General features: G+C 47.2%; 1 protein-coding gene across 1 annotated transcript in view; it reads right to left on the reverse strand.

Annotated features, from left to right (window-relative positions):
- Nucleotides 1–654: 654 nt before the first annotated feature.
- Nucleotides 655–12,613, reverse strand: part of KLF9 (KLF transcription factor 9) — a gene marked incomplete at both ends in the record, with an annotated part of 33,074 nt that continues 21,115 nt past the window's right edge. Inside the window, one exon of the mRNA XM_080708365.1 lies at nucleotides 655–884. Within this exon, the coding sequence (XP_080564491.1) occupies nucleotides 655–884 (230 nt within the window). The remainder of the gene's footprint in view (nucleotides 885–12,613) is intronic.

Raw genomic sequence — 12,613 nt, forward strand, 5'->3', positions numbered from 1 at the left:
CGGACTCTGCTCACCCAGCCACTGTGAGGAACTGTGTTTTGTTTTCGAGTCTTTAGAATGGCGGCTCATGCTGGAGTAGATGTGCTCTTGCTTGCATAAAGACAGCTGTGCTACGGAGTTTCTTTTTTTTTTTAAATCTCAAAAGTTAACATGATTCAAGAGAGTGGTTTTGCTAAACAAACGGAAGCACATTTGTCATTACATTAAAAGGTAAGAAAACAATTCTGAGGGACAGCAAGCTAAAGGGCCCGGGGTGGCTGTGTGACACCACAGGTCGACAAACCCAGTCAGACGTATGTACACCAGTGTGAATCTTTAAGCTCCGACCCCAGTCTTGGCCTGGCACCCTCCCCACGCGCCCCCCCCCCAAATTAAAGGACAAAAAAAATCCCCCCAAACCCAAAGCATGTGCCTCCGCCAGAGGCGGTCAGAGTCACCTCTGCATGGGGACCAGGTGTTGGCTTTGATCTGAGGCTACCATGTGATTTTGGAAAACAATACAGGGAGAGGGAAATCACAAGATGACCGCAGAGCGGGGCCTCCCGCGTAGGTGCCTCGGTGCCTCGGTGCCTCGGTGGGTCTGGGTTTCCCGTCCTTTGTCCGGGGAGTAGATCTGTCCTGGGGGTCGCCCCTCCCTGGCCACCCCGGGGGAGCTCACAAAGGGCTGGCCAGCGCCTTTTTGGACCGCTTGATCATGCTGGGGTGGAACTCGGTGTGCCTGCGGGCGTGCTTGGTGAGGTGGTCGCTGCGCATGAAGCGCTTCTCACACAGCGGACAGCGGAACTGCTTCTCCCCGGTGTGGGTCCGGTAGTGGCGGGTCAGCTCGTCCGAGCGGGAGAACTTTTTAAGGCAGTCTGGCCACGTGCAGGGAAAGGGCCGTTCACCTGGGAAGGAGATGGAGAAGGGAGAGAGTTGAAAGAACAGGAAGAGGCATCCTGAAGACCCCCATGGGTGACAGTCCCTGCTGCTCGAAGGACAAATCCTTCATCTGGAGCCTGAGGGGCAGGACTGCATCTCCCCTCCTCAAGCCCCCCTCCCCCCCGGAGGTCCCACCTCTAGCACCTCGGGCCAGCCTTGCAGAAGGCCTCCCCACGGGTGGGTCCCACCTCTAGGAATTGATTCCACCAATCCTGCAGGGAGGGCATTTGAAAAGGGAAAACTGCCTGTACTGAATGTGTGCTGACTTTATGTAACACGGTAGAGCGACTATTTACATAGCATTCACACTGTATTAGGTATTATAGGTAATTTAGAAGACTTAAATGCATCAATTAATGCAAATCTAACGTTTTGAATTTTATATGGTAGGCTCATGCATCTGGACACTTTTGGGCATCTAACAGAGTTTCTGGAACCACTGCCCCATGGATCCCAAGGAACTGGTGGCGCTCGCTTGTAATCCCCGCGCTTGGGAGGCAGAGACAGGAAGATCAAGCAGGTTCGAGGCCAGCCTTGCTGGCTTACGAGACCCTGTTTCCAAATAAAACAGGTCTGGGAGTGTAGCCCGGAGGTAGAAGGGTTCCATCCCAAGTACCACCAAAAAAAAAAAAAAAAAAAAAAAAGAGGTAATTGAAAGCCGGGCGTGATGGCGCATGCTTGTAATCCCAGCATTCGGGAGGCTGAGACCGGAGGATCGGAGGATCACGGTTGGCGGACAGCCTCAGCTACTTAGTGAGGCCCTCTGCAACTCAGTGAGACCCAGTTTCAAAATAAAGAATAAAAATAGAGCAGGGCGTGTAGCTCAGAGGTCCCCAGAATCGCAAAATAAATAAGCAAATAAATAAATAGGTAATTGAGGTGACTGAGATCCTGGGCCAGCCTTCATCCATGACTGGTCTTTGTAAAAGATGAGGACGCAGCCGTGCGTGAAGGTTGAAGCCGTGTGACTGTAAGGGAGAAGGGGCCACACCTGGACTTTGAGCGTCCAACTACCACACATGATTTCTATAGTTTCGGCCACATAGAAATTAGTTCTTTGTTACTGCAGCCCAAGCAAACCGACACAAGTAAGAAATTGCTGGGAATCTTCTCCTCTAAGCAAATAAGTCTGGCATCTTGCCCCCAATGGATCCCTCTGAATTTTTTGTTTGTTTTATTCTATGCAATTGCAGGTTTCATGAGTTTTCTGAGGCGCTCTTTGCTAAATTTCCTGGCATCGCAGAGATGGCAGGGAACCGAGACATCTGGTCTAACCAGCCTCCCACCTGGAGCAGGCATTTCCCCTCCGGCTCCCAGGGCTGCGGCCACCCGGCATCTGTCAGCAAAAGTCCCTCGACAGGAGCCCCGTACCTGGCAAGACAGCCTGATTGAGCTTGAGGGTCTCAGCCACAAGCACTCTTTTACTGACATGAAATCTGCCTTCCAAAAAAGGCCCTTATTTTAGTCAGATTGACTTTCTTTTTTGGTACTGGGGATTAAACCCAAAGGTGTTCCACCTCTGAGCTATACCCCCAGCCCGTTTTGTTTTTATTTTGAAACAGGGTCTCACTTAGTAGCTGGCCTCAAACCTATGATCCTTCCTGTCTCAGTCTCTCAAGTACTGGGATTACAGGCATGCACCACCACGCCCGGCTAAGCACTAGTATTAGAATAGGAAACAGTCACATCAGTGAGGCAGAGAGCTAAGGGACCCCGGTGCATGATGTCGCTGGATTCTCACAGGGCACCCCACAAGGTCGCTCCACTTCACAGATGAGGAAACAGAGGCTTGGAGGGTTCAGATTACTTGCTTGGAGCAGGGCTGGTGTCAAACCCCTTACTCCTGGCCCCATTTCCACATCCCTCCCCTTCTGATTGCTTTCCTTGGGATCAATGTTTGTCTCCAAATCCCACTCAGGATACAGCTAAGCCCTGCCCACACAACAGGTGTGTGCTGGCATACCAGGCTCCTGCTCGTCCCCACCTCCAGACCCAGGTGATGGCAGGGTAGGGGTGCATCCACGCCCTGGAAGGACCAGACAAGCCAAACACTGGATGGAGCCCTTGAGGAGCTGTGAGTGGCTGTCTCCGCCCTGCTCTGGGGCTGCCAGCTTCCTCTTTGCACCTTTGCAAGTGCAGCCAAGGGCGGCTGCTTCACAGACACAGGATGTGGGCTCCTGAGTCCACAGAATCCTCCAGACACGCCTTGATGTGAGGAGTGCATACTTTCTCACTTCTGTCCTAACCCTCCTGGAAGTCAGAGAGAAAGTACAGAGTGCAGAGGTGGGGAATGTGTCCAGCAGGGTAAACTGAGTCACCTGATGACCACTGGCCTCACGGGAGCAGATGAGATGGCAAAGTCACCAACGCCAGCCCTTCGGGGATAGTCGCACATCACCGCTCATTCTCCCAGCACAGCACCCTGTAGACCTACTCGTTCTTGGGGGAAACCCAGTGTGACAAAATGACGGGTGGCTTTGTATTCCCTAGCTGCAGGTCTGGGTAGAAACCCTCACTGAGCTCTGGGCTGAGAGGCCAGGGCAGCAAAAAGCTGCAGCACAACAATGAATGTGAGATCCCACCCAGCCTGGGGTTCCTGAGAGCCAGGGGATGATGCTCAGTAACACCCCCTGCCAGGCCCCGAGAAACTGCGAGAAAGTGCTCTCACCAACAATCCAGGGGAGCCCGGCCTGGTGGCACAGGCCTGGATTCCCAGTACTTGGGAGGCTGAGACAGGAGGATCGCAGGTTCACCACCAGCCTCGGCAACTTAGCAAGACCCTGTTTCAAAATAAAAACATAAAATAGGGCTGGAGTGCAGCTCAGAGGTAGAATGCGTCTGGGTGCAATCTCTAGTATCACATGCATGCATGCATGCGTACACACACACACACACACACACACACACACACACACACACACCCTCCATGAAGATATCTTGTTGCAAACTATACTTTTGCAACTTGTGTTGGATAAACAACATTTTTACTCAGTTCTGCAGACCTCTGGACCAAGGTGAGGTGAGGATCGTCACAACCCAACCAGGCTGACCCTGCAGGAAGGATGATGCCATGTATGATTTCCCCCCAACCCCATGCTCCTGGACACTCAGTCAATGCCCAGACTTATACAGTTCCAGGACTTCCCTCAATCTGGGTACCAAAATCTCAGGTTGCTCAAGTCTCGTATAATCTCTTCTTATGCCTCACAATGCAAATGCAAAAATGCTTTTTACATAGTGGGTATACGGCATTGTTTAGGAAATAATGGTGTGGGGGAAAATCTGCATATGTTAAGCACAAATGTGATCTTTTCCTGAATGTTTCTGATTTGCAGTGATTGAATCCATGGAATACAGAGGGCTGTGTGTGTGTGTGTGTGTGTGTGTAGGTACTTAACATGTTTATCCACCAGGTTCACTTGTATTGACCGAAATCTACTCAGCTGCTATTAGGTTACTGAAGAAAACTTCTAAGCTATTCCTGTAGTGAGACTGCACCAAAGTCTTTTCTAACTCCAAGAAGTATCTTATGGGGAAACATGTTACATTAAACCAAGCATGTATGTATATATGACACCTGTTATCCCAGGCTAAGAATCACAAGTTCAAGGACAGCCTCATCAAGTGGCAAGACTCAGCAACCGAGTGAGACCCCGTTTCAACATTAAAAAGAAAATTGGGCTGGGAGTGTAGCTTGAAGGTAGAATGTTCCTGGTTTCAATCCCCAGTAACCCCCCCCCCCAAAAAAAGTGTGTGTGTGTGCATGTGTGTGTGTGTGTAAAATAAGGGATAGAATTCATAAGGTGAGCCAGGCGTGGTGGTGCACGCTTGTACTCCCAGCACTTGGGAGGCTGAAACAGGAGGGTCACACAGGTTCAAAGCCAGCCTCAGCTACTTAGTGAGGCTCCCAGAAGCTTAGTGAGACCCTGCTCCCAAATAAAATATAAAATGGGTCTGGAGTGTAGCCCGGAGGTAGAAAAGCCCCTGGGTTCCACCCCCAGTACCACACACACACACACACACACACACACAAATCATAAGGTGATAAACTGCAAAAAAGAAACCTAAAACTCTCTCTGCTGGCTCCTCCTTTCTGGACACCCCGACACACTGCTGTGTACTGAGGAGGGAGATACCCATGGGAAGGCAAAGTTTGATGGACCAACCCCATCGGTGGTCTTCTCAGAGTCCTGGGCACATCGCTTAGCCTACCCACTGGCACTTGCCCTTCGTCTTTCAACTGAGTCATGAAGAAAGCAGTTTTTTACTTGAGGGGATCTGTATCCACTGTGGGGAAAATGGACCAAAAGGCCACTCTGCTGTGGGCTTGTACTGGTGAAGAACAGGGCGCCCCCTGTGTTGGGAACATGGCTTTGTAGAAGTGGCCTTCGGTGGAAAGGTGTCATGAAGCCTTGTTCCGCTGTAGGTAGAGGGCAACTATTAAGTTTTCATACTGACAACTTACATATGTAGTATTTCAAGTGCAATCAGGGCCCATTCCTATTGAATTCACTTTTAGTCCAGTGTATAGCCAGTTGTCATTTTGTGATTGTTCTCAATACCATCCCTCTCCCTCTCTCTCCCTCCCTCCCTCTCTCTCTCTCTCTCTCTCTCTCTCTCTCTCCTCTCTCCTCTCTCCTCTCTCCTCTCTCTCTAATTTTTTTATTTTTGCAGTACTAGAGATTGAGCCCAGGGACATTCTATGTCTGAGCTATGCCAGCACTATTTTTATTCTTTGTTTTGTTTTGAAACAAGGTCTCACTAAGTTGTGGAGGGCCTAAGCAAGCTGAGGCTGGCTTCGAACCTACAATTCTCCTGTCTCAGCTTCCCAAGTACTAGAATCATAAGCATGTATCACCACGCCCAGCTTCAACACTTTTTTAAAAATTTTGCTTATTTATTTATTTTTTTTTATGGTACTGGGAGTTTAAACCCAGGGTCACTCTACCACTGAGCTACACCCCCAACCCTTTATATTTTTGAGAGGGTCTTCTATCAGTTGCCCAGGCTGGCCCTGAACTTGGGATCCTCCTGCCTCAGCCTCCCAAAGAACTGGGTGAGATTACAAGTGTGCTCACCTGGCTGTTCTTCTAATGCAGTGCAGTCATTGACCTGACATTCTTACCCATACTGGAAGTGACCCAAAAAGAGAGGAACCCCTAAGGGAATCGAAAGCCAAGAGCCAGCAGTCTCTGATGGCCTCAGAAAGCGTGCAACTCAACAGGGTGAGGTGGAGCCTGTCTTGGGAGGTCATACTTGGAGGGTGAGACAGGAGGATCTCAAGTTCAAGGACAACCTCAGCAAGCAGTGAGACTCCCCTCAACCTAGCGAGACCCTGTTTCAAAATAAAAAATAAAAAATAGGGTTTGGGGTGAGGCTTTTAGCTAGAACGCCCTTGGGTTCAATCTCTACTATTTAAAAAAAAAAAAAAAAGTTTGTAACTCGAGCTAACAGTTTCCAAACATGTAACAGAGATGAGCTAGTGGGAAAGCCCTAGGATCACTTTGGTCATTGGTCTACATCAGGCATTAGCACACTGCACCCCCTGGCCTGCCTTGAGCCAAGACCAATGGCTGGAAATCATCAAAAGAATAATAGTAAGCATTTCATGTACCTCGAGGAGGATTTGCTGGAAACAGTGATGCGTACTGGTTCAATTATTGTCTATGGCTGTTCTTTCTCTACCAAAGCCATGTTGGGTGGGCATTTGTGACAGAAACTGAACAGCCCGCAAAGCAGGAAATATTTCCTCTCGGGCTCTGGGCCCTGTACAGGGGCCGACTACTGCTCTCAGTCAGGATCCTCTACCCATGTACAGCAACGTTTACACATTCGAATGTCTTGAGGAGCCAGGCAGGTTGTGACGCGAGCACAGTGCCAGGCACATTAGATCACGGGTTGTGGTGGATCCCACAGCCCCCCAAGGCCGGCAACGGTGTGTTGCAGGCTGGGCTCTGTTTGGAGATCTATGATTTGCAGCCCTTTGGAAAAGCCTCCACTTCTCTTCTCCCAGCACAGAATTCACTTACAACCTACTATAATATACACCCAGCATGTTAGTTAATGTCAAGCATATAATATGGCATCATCAAGGAAGATACCTAAAGCTGGGCGAGGCGACACACCCCAGTGATCCCTGTCATTGGGAGGCTGAGACAGGAGGGTCAAAGGTTCAGGATCAGCCTCAGCAATTTAGTGAGACTCTCAGCAACCTAGGAAGATTCTGTTTAAAACAAACAAAATAAACAAAAAGGGCTGGGAAGCCGGGCATGGTGGCACATGCTTGTAATTCCAATACTTGAGAGGCTGAGACAGGAGAATCCCAGGTTCACAGCCAGCCTCATCTACTTCGTGAGGCCCTCTGCAACTTAGTGAGACCCTGTTTCAAAAATAAAGAATAAAAAACAGAACTGGGGAAGTAGCTCGGAGGTAGAATGTCCCTAGTTCCATCCGTAGTACCACAAAAAGGGGACGGGCTGAGGGTGTGGCTTGGAGGTAGAATGCCCTGGTTCAAACCCCTGTACTGCCAGAACAAAAGAGAAAGATAGATACGTGGTTTGAACTGAAGAGAGTATGGCAGAGGAAATCGTACGAAGGGAGGCGCAGAACTAAAGGCCGATGGGAACTGAGAAAGGGAAAAGCATGACCCCAAGGGAACCAGGGCACCCCCCAGATCAGCGTTGAGGTCCAAAGGGGAATGTCCGGCCTTATGGTCAGACATGGTGGTGCGTATCTATGATCCCAGTACTTGAGAGGCAGAGAAAGGAGGATCCCAGGTTCAAAGCCAGCCTCAGTAACTTGGTGAGACCCTGTTTCTAAATGAAACAATAAGTGCTGGGGGTGTAGCTCAGAGGTAGAATGCTCCTGGGTTCAATATCAAAACAAAACACGCAAAAAAAAAAAAAAATCATATGGTAGAGCAACTATCACAGAGAGAATCTTTAAATGTGTTTAGTATTAATGAGTTACCATCCTCCTGTGAGAAAGAGGGGAAAAAAATAGACAAGTACCAGTATTTTATTTCTGGAGTTCACAGGAAAACACACCCAGAGGCAATGACACAATAAACCCTGCCTTACTGGGGCAGAGCTGCGAACAGCACCCGTGTCTCCGTGTCTCCGAGCTCCCAGTATTTATATACCACTCCCGGCCCCTTTCAGCAACAAGCTAAGCACCTCTTGCTGACAGACTCGGTTCAGAGTATAAAATAAACTTGATCCAAAAAGCTACTGAACGCTGCACAAAATGTGTGAGAAAGACTGCAGAGACAGATCGGGCCTCCAGAATTTTCCTGGGCCTCCGGTAAGTTATAAGAGAAGCAGAATGGGGAGGGAGAGAGCTTTTTTTTTGGGGGGGGGGCAGGTCTGGGGATGGAACCCAGGGGCATTCAACCTCTGAGCTACACCTCCCGCCCTATTTTTTATTCTTTATTTTGAAACAGGGTCTCATTAAGTTGCAGAGGACCTCACTAAGTAGCTGAGGTTGGCCACGAACCGTGATCCTCCTGTCTCAGCCTCCCAAATGCTGGGATTACAAGCGTGCGCCACCACGCCCGGCTGGAGAGCTTATGAGAGGAGCTTCCTCCCTGGGCAGACGGTTATGGTGTATGGTGGCATACTCTTGGAATCCTAGTACTTGAGAGCCTGAAACAGAGAATCACAGGTTTGAGGTCTGCTTAGCGAGGCCCTCCACTGTTTTAAAATACAAATGAAGCTGGACATGGTAGTTCATCTTTGTAATCCTAGTACTTAGGAAGCTGAGACAGGAGGATCGCAGGTTTGAGGCCAGCCTCAGCTACCTAGTGAGGCCCTTCACAATTCAGTGAGGCTCTGTTTCAAAATAAAGGATAAAATAGAGCTGGGAGGTGTAGCTCCCAGGTAGAATGCTTTTGACTTCAATCATCAGTACCAAAGATAAAAAATAAAATAATGCCCCCCAATCTTGTTACTGGGGATTGATCCCAGGGTTTTCTGCCTCCAACTCACACCCCTCAGCTATCTTATTTTGAAACAGGGTCTTGCTAAATGGCTGAGGCAACCTGGGATCTTCCTGTCTCAGCCTTCCAGGTACTAGGATTACAAATGTGCGCCACCACGCCTGGCTATTTCCCCATTTTAACGGGTCCAGGTGCGCACACAACCTTGGCCTTGATAGGTGCAAAATAGATTTTGGGGAAATAGAGGGGTAAAAGATAGAGATCTGAGCCTCCCTCAGCAGGGTACCAGTGAAACCAGCACTCCTAAGCCCAAAGCGCACAAGCACAGCCGAGCATCACAGCCCAGGGCCCAGGATGTGCCAGTGAGTGTGATCAGAACTGAGAGAAGACAAAGCCAGGCGTGGTGGCGCACGCTTGTAATCCCAGCATCTGGGAGGCTGAGACAGGAGGAGCAGAGTTCCTGGACAGCCTCAGCTACATAGTGTGGTTCTTTGCAACTCAGTGAGAAACTGTTTCCAAATAAAGAATAATAATAAAAAAAAAAAAAACAGGGCTGGGGGTGTCGCTCAGAGGTAGAATGCCCCTGGGTTCCATCCCTGGTACCGCAAAATAAATAAATAAATAAATAAATAAAATAAAAATAAAAATAAATGAGAGAAGCCAGGAGGATTGCAGTTTGCGGCCAGTCGAGGCCCTTGGCAGCTCAGTGAGACCCTGTTCCAAAATAAAGAATAAAAAATAGGGCTGGGTGATGGGGAATGTTGCTGGTATTGGAAAATTGCTTTGGTATTAATTTCAAAATATAAAAAGCAGTCAGGGCCTGGATGCTGTGCAGGCACTCAGGCAGGGGAGGGGAGGAAGCAGCTTGTTATAATGCAGAGTTCCCCTCACCAAAAGTGATAACCAAGTATACAAAAGAGTTGTATCCCAGGGCCTTCATATTTTAAAGACAAGTTTACATACTAAATAACTTCTATCAGAGATAAAAAGAAATGCTAAAACTCCCCCAAGGACTCAGAGGATGGTACAGGCCTTCCTCAAAGGAGGCACATAACATGTGACCCCTGACTTTAACCAAGTAACACATCTGGGTTGTAACAAAGGCTTGTACCAGAGATAAAGGGCAGACCCACACCTATATCAGGAGGATAGAAAGACAATCTATTGGTTAAGCAGGATGGAAGATAGTAAATCCTCATAATCATACCAAAAGGCTTTCACTGGAGATAATGGGCAGGCCCACACCTACATCAGGAGCAGATAGAAAGACTTTCTATTGGTTCCGCAAGATAGGAGATAATGAATCCTTATAAAAACTGTACTATTCAAGGCACTCCACTGTCCCTTCTTTCTACCTTTGCAATAATAAAAATTGTTTAAGCTTGCAGCAGTATAGTTCAGTATAGTTCTGACTATGTTTTCTAAACTAGCTAAGAACAAGAACCCACATTGCTATCTCACACCGTTACAGTTACGGCGTCCAACGGTAGGGCTCCATTACACTGGGGATATAGCTTGGACGTAGAATGCCCCTGAAGTGTATGTTTGCAAAAGAGTAATAGGCTTTTTTTTTTTTTTTTCCCAGTACTGGAGATGTAACCCAGGGGCATTCTACCTCTAAGCTACACCCCCAGCCCTATTTTGTATTCTTTATTTTGAAACAGGGTCTCACTGAGTTTAGCAAAGGGCCTCACTAAGTAGCTGAGGCTGTCCCTGAACTGGGATCCTCCTGTCTCAGCCTCCCAAATGCTGGGGTTACAAGCATGCGCCACCACACCCAGCTCGTTCTGTATTTTGAGACAGGGTCTCACTAAGTTGCTGAGAGCCTTACTTAGTAGTCGAGCCTGGTGGTGAACCCATCTTCCTGTCTCAAATAGTTTCTAGAAACTAAAAAAGAAAGGCCTAAAAAAGAAAGTTCTGGAACTGGGGGAAGAAAGCCATGAAAGAAAATTAACAAATGAAACGGTTCCCGTGGAACACTCCTGGTGTGAGTACAGTAATTCTATACAAAATTCACCTATGAAATTAACATACCATAGGAACTCCTTTGTCTTGAACTTGACAAAATTATTTCTGAAGTTCATTTTTAAGAATAAACATGCCCAACTTGCCAAGAAAATTTTGCAGAAGAACAAATAATAAGTGAGCATTTGCAGTACGAGTTATTAAAATGTATTATTAAAAGCTGCAATAATAATTAAGATAGGGAGATACCTGCACAGGAAAAGACAAATTGGTGGAACAGAACGGAGCCTGAAAATAGACCTAAAAATCTCCAGGGATTTTGTACATGGTAAATGGGATGTTTCAAATTAGTGAAGCAAAAAATGTTTACGTTCATAAATGACAGAGATGTCAGGTTAAAAGGAAATTAAGTCTGGATCACTTCCTTATATTTTTCACTTAAATAAATTCTAAATAGGTTATACATATAAATGTAAAAAAAAAAAAAAGCTATAAAGGTAAGAAAAATGTAGGTGAATATTTTTTGGATCCTAGAATGAAGATTTTTTTTTTTTTTGCAGTACCGGGGATAAAACCCAGGGGCATTCTACCTCCGAGCTACACCCCACCCCTAGTTTTTACTCTTTCTTTCTTTTTTTCTTTTTGCGGGTCTGGGGATGGATCGCAGGTTCCAATCCAGACTCGGCAACTTAGTGAGACTGTCAGAAACTTAGTGAGACCTGTTTCCAAATAAAAAATAAAATAGTGTTGGGGATGTAGCTCGGGGGCAGAATGTCCCTAGGTTCAATCCCCAGCACCACCAACACATGAGTGTGTGCGCGCATGCACACACACACACACACACACACACACATACAATTTATGTGTAAAAATTTAAAGTATCAAAATAATGAATAAGAGATAAGAACCGGGCATGGTGATGCACACTTGTAATCCCAGCCTTTGGGAGGCTGATAGGAGGATCTGGTAAAAAGAATAAAAAACAGCAGAATAAAAATAAAATATGTAATACTTTTTTCTTTTGTGGTACTAGGATTGGAACCCAGGGGCATTCTACCTCTGAGCTACAGAGCCAGACCTACTTTTTATTCTTTATTTGAAACAGGGTCTCACTTAATTGCAAAGGGCCTCGCTAAGTAGTAGCTGAGGCTGTCTTTGAACTGCGATCCTCCTGTCTCAGCCTTTGGAATGCTGGGATTACAAGCGTGTGCCCCACGTCTGGCTTAAAATATGTAATACTAAAAGGATACTTGCAAGGAAAAGTGAATGGTCACGGGGGCATGGCAGTGCATGCCTGTGTTCCCAGTATTCCGGAGGCTGAGACAGGAGGATTACGGGTAGGCCAGCGTCGGCAACGTGATGACACTGTCAGCAACATAGCAAGACCCTGTGCCAAACCAAGAAGAAAAAGGGCTAGGGGTGTAGCTTGGAGGGAGAAGGCCCCTGGGTTCAATCTCCAGCAGCACAAAGAAGTAAACAGTCCAATCCAATCAAAGCAGGCAAGGATATAAATAAGCAACTTATAAGAAACACTAATGACCAAGAAATAAATACATAAAAATATAGTCAATCCTACAAATAATCAAAACTTGCCAATTAAGACACGCAGTGCAATATCTGAGAGGCTGGTAAGAATGTTAAAAGTCTGTTCCTACCTACCCTGGGTGGGGGTGTGTAGAAACAGGCCCTCTGCCACACTGGCGGGGCTCATAATTGATCAAAAGCCATCTGGCAATATTTTTCTGGGAATCATTTTCCGTAATAATTAATCTGGTAATAATTAGAGAGGGACAT

The sequence above is a fragment of the Muscardinus avellanarius genome (genome assembly GCF_963383645.1).
Source record: "Muscardinus avellanarius genome assembly, chromosome: 13".
In the NCBI taxonomy this organism is placed as follows: Eukaryota; Metazoa; Chordata; class Mammalia; order Rodentia; family Gliridae; genus Muscardinus; species Muscardinus avellanarius.